Below are 13,073 nucleotides of genomic sequence, written 5' to 3'. Positions count from 1 at the left end.
CCCCCTCATTATCATTACAGGCAAGTCTTTGGACAACCCCATCTATATTGACTCCTTCCTATTACCATAGACAACCTCTAGTTAGTCCCACCCCCACTAAGGTTTCTTCTGTTCTTTATTGGAAGACTTCTAATTATACCCTTCCAAACTAGGATTTGTATAAGCAGGCAACTGGACAATTCCACCCACATAAAAGTTCCCCTCTGTTGTCATACCTATAGGAGGATTCTTCTCTACCAGAAGTTCTCTATTCATCTCAGTACATACCAGGGCCTTCCTCATTATGCAGACAGTCCTATGTTCACTCTTGCTGACACCAGGATCTTATTTTTCCATTAGGAGACCTCTCATTAGGCCTGCCCACAACCATGATGTTTCACCTTTTTTAGGCAGTGTATGGACAGCCTTCCCCACATAAGGGTCCTCTTTATCATACAAGCGGACTGCTGGGTAGCTTGCCTATGCTAGCGTCTGTCTCATTTCTATTGGTAGGCCTCCAGTTAGCCCTGCCCACATCATGATGTTTCTCTTTCCCACGGGTCAGTTTGCTTGCGTCACATTCTTCATGGTATAAGAAGACGCATGGAGAGCTCCGCCTTACGAGCGTGTGTGTTTTTTTGCATTGGTGGATTTTCGGGTTAGAGCCGTCATAGTAAGTACTTGTTTAGGCCGTTTTATGACCAGCTCTGTCACATCAGGGTCCTCCTCATCGCTGCAGGTAAGTTTTTAGTCATCACTACCTGCACTGGAGTCCTCTCCTCACTATGGTCAATCTTCTGATTAACCGTAGTTTACCGTAACTTTGTACAACTTAATTTTTTTTTCACCAACAATTCTGGATTGCATATAGTCTTTTTGCAAATAATTTATTCTTTGTGAAAGTTGCATGGTATTCCTTTTTTTGGTAACTGTGTTTAGTTCACTTATTTCCATATTGATAGGCATTTAGCTATTTTTCAGATTTCCAAGCAGTATTATGAGGTAAATCCTCTTAAATGTTTCCTTAAGCATACTTACAAATATTTTCTAGGATACACATGTAGAAGTAAAAAATGCTGAATCTTAAGGTAGTCAGATTGTAACTTTTAATAAACACTGACAAATTGCCCTTTAAAAGAGTTGCGCCAATTTACACTCCCGGTAGTGGATGAGTGTTTCCTACCCTTCTTATCAAAGCTTGAAGTTACTGTTTCTTAATTTTTTGTCAAAATGATGGGATTAGTATCTCATGATTGATTCATTTTTCCCACATTATAAACACAATTGAAACTCCCTATAGAGTTTCCCTTTTAGAAAATAATTCTGTTTTCTTTTTTCCTTTTGCATAGTTTTAAACAAACAAACAAAAAAACTACACGTCTTTGAATCTATATATTTAAAATAGTATTGTGTTACAGGTTTTAAAACTTCATTTAAATGATGGCATATAGTATATATTCATTTGCAACTTTCTTCTTTCAAAATTATACTTTTGAAATTAAACCATATTGATCTGTGTAGCTTTGGTACAAAATGCTAATATGAGAATAATCTATTATAATGATTATATCCCAATTTATGTATATATATTTTTACTCTACTGTTCTTTGTTTTATGTTTCAAACAAAAAAATAGAATTCTCAGGTAGTGTTTCAACTATCTTCAAATTTACTAGATATTGTTAATCTAATAGTTCGTAACATCATCTTATTTTTGTTTTAATTTACATTTCTCTGATTACTAGTGAAGTTTGACTTTTATTTATAATGGAGTGTGTGTATGTGTGTGTGTGTGTGCTGTGAGTTTAAAATTTTTATGTAATCTGTTTTTTTTGTATTTCTAAGAAGCTCTTCCCCACTCCAAGTACATAAACATATTTATTCCCCTGGATTTTCTTTTTAAAAAATTTCAGATTGTATTTTCACATTTAGGTTTTTTAAATTAATTCCACTGATATTTTTGATCATCTATTTTAATCCCAGCACTCTTCTAGAGGCTCTTCATTGAAAACAGTCAAACAAACTCAGACAAAAAATCTCTGACTTTATACCTGAGGAGGCAGACAAAAAATAAGATAAATAATAGAATTACATAGCATGTTAAGGAATGATAAGTGTTAAGGAGAAAAAAGAATAGAGTAATGAAGATGGGGTTTGTTTCTGGACTCTTACATTCTGTGGCCTTTTTGTCTTCCCTCTTTTAATAATTGTCTTAACTTACTGTAGCTTTGTAATAATTAGTATCTGATAAGACAAATCTCCTCACTGATTTTCTTTATTGTGTCTTAGGTTTTCCAGGGCTTTTGCTCTTCCCTTAATATGAAGATTAACCTGAAAAGTTGCTTTTTTTTTTAACAATCCTTTGGAGATTTTGACTGGAATGACACTAATTTTTAGAGTAAATTGCAGAATACTAACATTTTTATAAAGCTGAGCCATCCAATATGTAATGTAAATATGGTATATCTCTTGATTTTATCTTATGTCTTCTAATAAGCTTTATTCATTTTGTTGGTTTTTCTACTTTCATTTGTGGGAAAAATAATCTATAATATGATTTACTTGTCAACAAAATTGTTCATTTACAGCTACAAATTCCATTCTAAATACTACTTTATTGTATCTCACAAGTTTCAGAATACAGTGTTTTTGTTACTGTTTGGGTTTGAATATGTTGTAATTTTCATTCTGAATTCTTATTTAACCAAAGAGATTTTAAGGAGTAATTTTTGAAGTTTCTAAGCAATATTTTACTTTATTTTTATTTTCCATATTTCATGGCTAATGATACTGTGATCAGAGAACAGATTATTTGAAATTTTTGAGACTTTTTCGTGACCTACTGTGGTAAATTTTTGTAAATTCTTGAAATGAATGTATATTTTCTATTTTGGGGGTGAAGAGTTATCTCTCTATATATAGTTTTATCTTCTATGCTTGTATTGCTCAAAGCTTTTGTCCTTATTATTTTTTTCTTCCTCATTTATTTATGATGGAGGGGTTATAATTCTCCATTTTGTTTGTGTAGTATCTCTATTATTGGTGCTTTTTATTCTTTTAATTCTGTTTTCTCTAATATTAAGTTTGCCAGACCAACTTTTTTATTTTGGCATTACCAATTTTTTGTTGTGGTTCAGTATTTTCATGTGGTTTTTTTTTAGGTATAGTTCTTATAAATAGTGTATAACTGGATCATAAAAGAAAACTATTATGACAATCTTATCTTCATTAGGTGGGATTAACTTGTTTATAATTATTATGCTTATTGATGTATTTCGACTAATTTCTACTCTTTTTTTGTTTGTTTTTGGTTAACATCAGCTTTTTGGCTTCTTTGTCACATTACTTCTGCTGATTTGAATGCTATATACTATATTTATATTCTTATTATTTGTCCTTAAATATTTTAGATATATACCTGAGTATAAAATTGTCAAAGAAAGTCTGCAGTCATTCAATAGTTCTATCCTCCTAACTACAACAAATGCTTTAGTAAGCATGAATGACCCAGTGTACCCTTTATTATTTTTGGATAGAATTTTAGTTTTCCCTTTGAAACACAAAAATCAGTTATAATTTTATAGTCATAATGAACATAGTTTATCAGTTGCTTTGCTCATCATTGGTTCCCTTTTTTCCCTATATTTTCTCTCTGGCTTCATTTCCTTTACTAAAATATATAGCTAACATGTGTATGTAATGACATTACATAGGTGATTAACTCTGAGTAAAGAAAATGTCTTTATTTTTTCCTCACACTTGATTAGTTGGGTACAAAGATCCAGGTTGACAGTTTTACTTCAACATGTGGAAATATTTCTAACATTCATTATTGCTGGCTTCCAGTCTAGCTGACCTTCCTTCAGAAGGAAGCACTTTTGGGATGCCTGGATGGCTCAGTTGGTTAAGCATCTGCCTTCAGCTCAGGTCATGATACTAGGGTCCTAGGGATGGAGTCCTGCATTGGGCTCCTTGCTCAGCAGGAAACCTACTTCTTCCTCTACCTGCCACTCTTTCTGCTTGTGCATGCTCTATCTCTCTGACAAGTAAATAATAATCTTTTAAAAAGGAAGCATTTTTATAGTAGCTCTTAAGATTATTGCTTTATCATTATTATTTTTTTTTTTGAGACCGAGAGAGAGACAGCACATAAGCGGGATGGGGGAAGGGCAGGAAGAGAGGGACAAGGAGACTACCTGCTGAGCAGGGAACCTGACATGGGGCTCGATCCCAGGACCCTGGAATTATGACCTAAGCTGAAAGCAGGTGCTTAAGTTACTGAGCCATGCAAGCGCCCCTATTATCATTATTATTATTATTGTATAATTATTTTTATATAAAGTATGGGTACAAGTAATTTATGATAGAAGACAGAAAGTAGTTGCAAGGGTGAGTAAAGATTGACAGTAAAGAGGATGAGAAGAACCTCTGTGGTGATAGAAATATCCCAACATCTTGTTTTGTATAGTGGTTATGTGGGTGTATACAATTGCCAAAATTCATCAAATTGAATATATATGTTCTATGCATTTTAATGTCTGTAAATTATTTCTTAATTAAGTCAAAGAAACTTTGAGGGGTGCCTGGGTGGCTCAGTCGTTTAAGTGTCTGTCTCAGGCTCAGGTCATTGTCTCCAGGTCCTAGGATCAAGCCCCACATCAGGCTCCCTGCTTAGCAGGGAGTCTGCTTCTCTCTCTTTCCCCTCTGCCTCTCCCCCCTGCTCATTCTCTCTCTCTTTCTCTCAAACAAATAAATAAAAATTCTGAAACTAAGAAAAATTAAAAAAAAATCTTAGAGAATGCTTCAGAAGCTTCTGGTAAACTTCCTGCAAGGCACTCTCAGCACCCTTTGAGGCAGAGCTGATTGCTCAACCATCACACTGTGCATCACAATGAAGAGTTAGGATTACTTCAAAAGAATGAAACATATCATAGGAATCTGCATCTTCTCCAAATTTCACACTTAAGTTTGACTCAAACTGGGCTATACTTTCCATTGTTGTTGTTCATTTTTTAAGTAAGCCAGTGGTTTGGTGTCTTCACTCTGGCTTTATCTAAGCCAAAGTCTTAGCGTCAGCAATTAACCTACTCCCAACACAGCTTGTATGAGCATCAATATCTATGGCTTTCTCACTGCTTACAGGGCAGTGGGAACTAATTCTCTTCCCTTTAGCTACGTACACACACTTCTGAAGTCTAGCTGTGGAACAAAGCTTGATCTTTTTTGTGGAATATTGTTTCCTTTTCATCTCTACAGAATATAGCGGGTTTGTTTGTTTTTTGAGAGAAAGATTTTTAGAGTAAATTGCGTGCTTTTTTTTTTTTTGAGAGACAGAATGCAAGTGTGTGTTTGAAGGGGGGCATGGTGGGGAGGAGCAGAGGGAGACAGAGGGAAACAATCTTAAGCATGCTCCACCCTGAACATGGAGCCTGACACAGGGCTTCATCTCACGACCCTGAGATCATGACCTGAGTCAAAAACAAGGGCCGATGCTCAACCAACTGAGCCACCAAGGCCCCCCTCATTGCATACATTTTGAATATGTTGACTCTTTATCTCTTTGAGTATCCTAAACATACTTGCTTTCCAGGTAGCTCCATAATATTATTACTATTTGGAGTGGATTAATGATTTGGTTGTTAATTGTTCTTGTTATTAAATTTCTTCATGTATTTTAAGATTTTAGTTTTCAGCTTAATTTGAATGAAACATTTCTGTTCTCTGCATCTCATCTACCTTTGTTCATTAATCTATGCTTACTTATCCCTATCTAGAGGTTTTTAGTTGCTTCCTCCCAGCCCTCCAGGCTTCAATCCACTATTAGATCTCAGAATGGCAGTTTTGAGTTCCTACCTTGTGGTGTTACTGAGGATACCAAAAATCCAGGAGATCCAATAGAACCAGTTACCATAGCTAGTGAATAGTATGACTCAGCATCTGGTTGCAAGATTTTATGTGACTTTCCTCTTTCTCAGACCTGCAGTTTGCAGGGTTTGGCAGTTACATTTTTTAGCTTCTTTTCACAAGCAGAGTTAGCCCCACTCTAGTCCTTGACTTTAGGTCTAGTGTCCCCCAAGGAAACCAAATGCCTGACTTCCATTTCCCACTTAATAATCCAGAGCCCAAAAGGCCAATGACTTCAGTCCCACTCATTATTTTTTATTTCTACTCTAATGAGATATTTTTCTTGTATTTGAGCTTGACGATCTTTCATGGTCTGTCTCTTTCTCTCTATGTAATTCTATTCATTATTTTTTATATGTTTGAAGCAAAGAGGAGGGGATTATCAAAGTTTGTGAAATCATTGTGCTATGTTGACCTGTTTACAATATATGTCTAAAAAATATACATATGTTGGTGTGACTTGTCCTTCTCAGAATAACAAAAAAACAGCTGAGTTTGTATAAAACAGGTACTGTACCTAGGATCCTGCTTCTAATTTCTCTGTAGTCTGTATGTGTTTGACAAGTCACGTAATCCTTATTATAAAAGAACAGCTTCTTTGAATTAGGCTGTGCATTAGAGAATTTAGCTGTCTTGACAAGGTTTTCATTTATTTTAATGTTTTATTTTGTCTTGTAGAAAGTGCTCTTCCTCTTCCCAGGCCCTTGAGGTTGAACCCTTGGAAAGGAAAACAAGCAGTAAGTGAAATTCAAAGTGTCTAATAATACTTTGAAGAAAGTATTCTAAATAAAGAGGTGTTTTGTTCCCACAAGTTCAGAACTCTGAAAGCTTTGAAGTAAAGACTCAAAGATTTGTTGGATTGAGGTTTTTTTTTTAATTTCTTTTCAGTGTAACAGAATTCATTGTTTTTGCACCGCACCCAGTGTTCCATGCAATACGTGCCCTCCTTAATACCCACCACCTGGCACCCCCAACCTCCCACTCCCCGTCCCTTCAAAACCCTCAGATTGTTTTTCAGAGTCCATAGTCTCTCATGGTTCACCTCCCCTTCCAATTTCCCCCAACTCCCTTCTCTCCATCTCCCCATGTCCTCCATGTTATTTGTTATGCTCCACAAATAAGTGAAACCATATGATAATTGACTTTCTCTGCTTGACTCATTTCACTCAGCATAATCTCTTCCAGTCCCGTCCATGTTGCTACAAAAGTTGGGTATTCATCCTTTCTGATGGAGGCACAATACTCCATAGTGTATATGGACCACATCTTCCTTATCCATTTGTCCATTGAAGGGCACCTTGGTTCTTTCCACAGTTTGGCGACCGTGACCATTGCTGCTATAAACATTGGGGTACAGATGGCCCTTCTTTTCACTACATCTGTATCTTTGGGGTAAATACCCAGTAATGCAATTGCAGGGTTATAGGGAAGCTCTATTTTTAATTTCTTAAGGAATTTCCACACTGTTCTTCAAAGTGGTTGCACCAACTTGCATTCCCACCAACAGTGTAAGAGGGTTCCCCTTTCTTCACATCCTCTCCAACACACGTTATTTCCTGTCTTGCTAATTTTGGCCGGATTGAGGTGTTTTGAGCTCAGATTGTGGCTCCCAAACTAGTAGTTAGAAACCAAATTCATGATTGCTGAATTAAGGAAGCATTCCATGAATAGTCATTAAAATAAATCCTATTTGTTTTCCAGTATGATTTTTGTGTGATATATTCATGTTTAGGAGCCATGTTCCCCTTAAAAAGAATAACATAAACAAAAGCATATATTTATGGAACGTATCAGATATTAAAACTAGGTCTTCATATACATTATACATTCATTAATGATATACATTATTTCATTTGAAATTCTCAATAACTTGTTCAGGTAGATTATTTTTTAATTATACCACTTTATAGGTGAAGAAACTGAAGTAAGGTGTAGCAGAGATAAGTTGATAAGACAAATGACAGTGATTTATTTCAAAAGCCTACTACAGTTTGCTGTTAGAACAAGCCCAGCTACTTTAAACTTAAAATGTCCAAACTTGAACTCTGGTTTTTGGTTCATGTGAGAACAGGGAAGAGATTTACAGGAGCTTAAAAAGACAATCTAATTGTTGGAAAGAGAAGCCAAGGAAAGTAGTGTTAAAATAATAAAATCTTTCATAGATTCTTTAGCATCTAATGGCTTTTGTGTATGAAGAAAAATATTTGCTATTTGTGCTTAGTTTACTGCTCAATTTTGTTAAATTAAAAAAGCTAATAAGCATAACTTTTTAAAAATAATTTTATTGACCATCTGAGCATTGCATACCAATTTGATGAATTAAATTTCCTAAAAGTTTTAAGCTGTAATTGTAAATTTAATATGGCTTATTTGTAAACACTTCAGACAGCTTGAATAGCATTTGAAACATACACAAATGCAATGATTACAGATATATTCGTGGCCTTACATTTAAGCTCATTCTAAAATATGAACACCAAATTTTAATTTATTTCTTTATTTCTACCCTTATATTTTTCCTTTTTAAGTTGTTACACTTCTTTTGATATCTTAATACAATTTCAGTAATTTTATTTTTGCATTTTTTTAAGGATTTCAATCATATCACCCACTTGAGAGAAAAAGAGAAAGAAGCTGAGGTAACCATATGGGTTATCAATAATTCATTCTTTGGGGGATCATAGCACATAGTTCAATCTTAAAATGAGACATTGGCTAAAATCCTTTTAATAATAATGTTTTATTTGTCATTTAATGGCATTTCTGATTCTCTATCATGCAGTTTTTGGGGGGATTAACTTGTCTTTAACAAGATTAATATTTCTTAATTTCTGCATGTTGGCAGTATACATTATCCTGTCTTTTTTCTGTATTTATTTAGTTTGTAAATACTACTAAGGTTTATGGTTTTTATTTATATTTTATTATAATTAGTAGGGCTTTCTAAATAATTCATTTCCTAGAAGATGAGTGATTGAGTCTTCCTAGGTAGTTGTCTTCTTTACACTATATTGTTAACCAACCTTCAAAACCTTATTGGATCTATTTCTGCTTGATTATTATGTTTGACCATCAGTACTAATCTGTTTTACCAGTTCTTAGGATACATGATTGCTGGCCTATGTGTGAATTTTTTATAAAAAAAAGTTACCCTCTCTAAGAAAATGTGAATTGTGGGCACATGGCAACTGGATATGAATTAGAAAGAGGCCCTTCCTATGGATTAATATATCCCCAGCACCAGGGTGCATGGTTTAGAAAACAGCTCAAGCAGCCTGTAACTATATGCAGTGGCCATTGGTGTGGTACCTGTTTTTCTGGAAATACATATGGCTTACTCATTGTTTCTTATACATTCTTTCCTGCTTACCTTCCAACAGAAATAAGTACATATCTCTCCTTCATAAGTAAACATTGACTTAAAATGAAAAAAAAAATCCATGCACATTTTGTTTCCTATGTAAAAATAAGAAAACTTACATATCCTATGGCATTTGCTCCTTTTTTAAAAAATTTATTTTCAGCATAACAGTATTCATTGTTTTTGTACCACACCCAGTGCTCCATGCAATCCACGCCCTCTCTAATACCCACCACCCGGTTCCCCCAACCTCCCACCCCCCACCTCTTCAAACCCTTCAGATTGTTTTTCAGAGTCCATAGTCTCTCATTGTTCACCTCCCCTTCCAATTTCCCCCAACTGCCTTCTCCTAACTCCCCATGTCCTCCATGCTATTTGTTATGCTCCACAAATAAATGAAACCATATGATAATTGACTCTCTCTGCTTGACATTTGCTCCTTTTTTGTTACAATTACCTTTTAAAAGAATTTGAGGTACCATTATGTATTCATAGCTCTTTATAGACTAAACCAGTGTCAATTAATCAAAATATATGTGTCAGAAATTCACGATTTGATACCAGGAGCCTCTTGAATTTGACTTTCCATCCTGTTAACACTGGCCCCAATATTCTTGAAAGCATTTTTGTTTGTAACAAGAGTATTTATGTATTAGATGTATCTGATTTTTTTTCCTGTCCCAAAACATGTATCAACTACTCCCCTTACCAGTCCTTCTAGTAGAGACCGTTCTGGGCATTGGAATGGTTTTGGAAATCGATGGCACACAAAAGTGCTACTTCTGCTGCTGCTGTTGGGTCATTAGCGTGTATGTCTATGTGTAAGTGAAAGAGAGAACAAGCATGAGCAAACACACTGGAAAATATATTTCCCCCATCCAAGTACTAACCAGGCCCGACCCTGCTTAGCTTCCGAGATCAGACGAGATTGGGCACGTTCAGGGGGGTATGGCCGTAGACTGGAAAATATATTTCTAAAGTTATTATGAGTTCCCTCCACTTTTTTCAACTTATTATGTTATTGTACCTGCTTTGCTTATTAATTGATTTCTTCAATCACTAACACTGCCTATTAACACTTGTAATGGGTGGGAGCCTGAAAATCAGGATACTCACCCACAAACATAAGTTTAAATATTTTTCCTAAGCATATGCAAAATTCTCCAGCCTCCTTTTTTAGAGCACACTTAAGAAACAAGTTACCCAAGAATTTGGTTGTCATGTGTTAGATTGTCCTCCATGTCTCTGCTCTTGGGTTACATATGTTTAAACCTTAGCTCAAGCAATTCCTATGAGGAATACTTCTGATTTCTATTAATTGATATTATTATTAAACTTTGCACGAGTGCGCACGCACACACACACACACACACACACACAAAGTGAAAGATCACTCTGGTAGTCTGTTTGGAGGATTCTTTTGAATAGAATAAGACAAGACAGCAGGAAACAGGGGATTAGTTTGTCCCCCCAGTATCTCCTGTTGACACTTGCTGGTTATTTTTCAGGTATATTCGTATCTAATGGTTTTTAACAAAATCACATCCTTTTAGATGGGCTTGGTTCAGACTCAAGTGATACCGTCCCATTTTGCATTTTTCTAAGAACAGCTTTGGGATTAATTTACTGGAGAGTCAAACTCTGGAGTTTTCCGGAACTTGCACTTCATAGCTTCTTTGGTCCTACTGTCTTCAGAGCTCAGTTCCTGAGGTGACCTGGAGAGAAGAAGGCCAGCTGTTTTCCAGAGTAGGATTGAAAATAATAACATATTTGAATTCTAGCATGGGGTTCAGACTAATGGAGATCATTTTCTTATAGTTACCACTTTACCCTAAAACTTGGGTTATATATATTGCTGTCTCATTTGTAAAGTATGTTGAATGCCATCAAGAGGCAATAGGTATAATGAAAGGATCAGAAGATCTGGACTACGGACCTAGCTCTGCTACTTACTTAGGTATATAGTCTTAAATATCCTGTATATTTTAGTTTCCTTATCTATAATATGGGGTTAATGATACTCACTATGTTATCTTGCAGGGCTATCATGAGCATCAGTTGAGATCATCTATGTGAAAGTTTTTGTCAAAAGGCACTTTAAAATGGATTTTTAAAAAGCATTTAAGAACAACTCAGAAATATAATGTGATCTGTACACCTGTTTGTTCCTTCATTAAATGAACCTTAAAAAGTTAAAAGATATGCCAATCAACTTGTTATGAAAGTCACCTTAGTTGGCACATAATTCAAAATGTGTAGGTCCTGTTGTGAGGACTCCCTGCTTCCAACCAAAGCTCAGGAATTCTACTTTGAACTTTTTTCCTGCTAAAAAGCTCTGTTTAGTTCTCTGTTTTGAGCTTTGTTGTAGAACACTGAGACTTCTCCAAGTTTGACAACCCATCAATGAAGTATCCATTCCCCCTTTTTCTAGTACTTCTAGCAGTCCTCCTGATAAGTTCCGCAGATGACATATACTGGATCAGAAACAGTACCCCAACAATAACTTCGAAAAGTGCCTCAGAGACTTCTATCTTTTTAGAAATCTCTCTCTACCTACTTCTCCACTAAAGATGGACATAAAACTAAAAAATTCTGAATTCTGGTACAGTCTCCATGGCCAGGTCCCAGGGCTGCTGGACTGGGATATGGGGAATGAGTTCTTCTTGCCCTGCACCACAGACCAGTGCCACTTAGCTGAGCAGAACCTTGCCAAATATAGACTCCGAGTAATGGAACCCCCAAATATGTCTCAAGACAGCAGACCCAGTTTGGACAAAGATGGTCCTGACTCTGAACCTAACCTGTGGATGTGGGTAAATCCCAACATCACATGCCCCCTTGGCAGCCAGGAGACCCTAAAGCCCAGTAAGGAAAAGGATGTGACAAGCATGCTTCCTTACCCTCAGCCACTCCCAAAGGAAGAAAAGTCTAACTGCTCAAAGGCCGCAGTGATGGAGTCACTGCCAACTTCCTCCAGCAAGAAATCTTCCCCACAGAAGTGGTTCACTTATTCCCCAGGTGACTGGGAGTTCACAGAAGAAAAAACTGAGGAACAAGATGACAAATGCTCTGTGTCTCTTCAATCTCCTAACAAAGGGGAGTGCTTCAAGAACCCGAAGTTGTGGCAAGGCAACAGCCAGGAGAGGAGGTCCTGGCCCCGCCCTCCCCTCAATTACAGTCACCTAATAGCCCTGGCATTAAGAAACAGCCCCCCCTGTGGCCTCAATGTGCAAGAGATCTACAATTTCACCCGACACCATTTCCCTTTTTTTTGGACAGCTCCAAATGGCTGGAAAAACACCATCCGCCACAACCTCTGTTTCCTGAACAGTTTTGAGAAGGCACCAGTCAACCTTCAGGATGGGACCAATGCAAAGCCACGGTCTTGCCTCTGGCGGCTTACTGAGGAGGGACATCGTCGTTTTCAGGAGGAAACTCGTGCCTTAGCCTATGCTCGGAGGGAAAGCATCCAACAGTGCATGAGCCAGCCAGATGTGATGACTTCCCTCTTTGGCCTTTGAACTACCACTTCTCCATTTTTGGAACACTGCCCTCCTTACTGTGTCCACCATTGTTGTGATTGGCCTTCATTAATCCCTAAGTGTACCCTGCCTGGTAAGTGACAAGTCTGTTTAACTACAGCTACAGGAATAGTATCAAATAAACTGAGAGGTGGGTACAGAGGAAGCAGAGCTTAAATCCAGATGGGGAATAATGGAAAGTTGCATGAGGACATTGGCAGTTGTTATACATTTGAAGCAGAAGTAGGAAATCTTAGGAATAATAGCATGGAAGTTAAGGAGAGAGGACATATTTCTCAAGAAAAGGAA

General features: G+C 36.6%; 1 protein-coding gene across 1 annotated transcript; it reads left to right on the top strand.

Annotated features, from left to right (window-relative positions):
* The first annotated feature begins 11,732 nt into the window (after positions 1–11,732).
* Positions 11,733–12,764, top strand: FOXR2 (forkhead box R2). Its single transcript, XM_032848970.1, has one exon. It carries the CDS (start codon positions 11,814–11,816, stop codon positions 12,762–12,764), a length of 951 nt encoding a protein of 316 aa, XP_032704861.1. The 5' UTR covers positions 11,733–11,813.
* Positions 12,765–13,073: the final 309 nt, after the last annotated feature.

This window comes from Lontra canadensis, unplaced genomic scaffold (assembly GCF_010015895.1).
Source record: "Lontra canadensis isolate GAN:19392208 unplaced genomic scaffold, GSC_riverotter_1.0 scaffold216, whole genome shotgun sequence".
Taxonomy (NCBI): Eukaryota; Metazoa; Chordata; class Mammalia; order Carnivora; family Mustelidae; genus Lontra; species Lontra canadensis.
The sequence above is the reverse complement of the archived record's forward strand: the minus strand, read 5'-3'. Positions and strand labels throughout refer to the sequence as shown.

Coding starts and splice junctions, on each gene's coding strand:
- FOXR2 (XM_032848970.1), top strand. CDS start 11,814: ATGGACATAAAACTAAAAAATTCTGAATTCTGGTACAGTCTCCATGGC.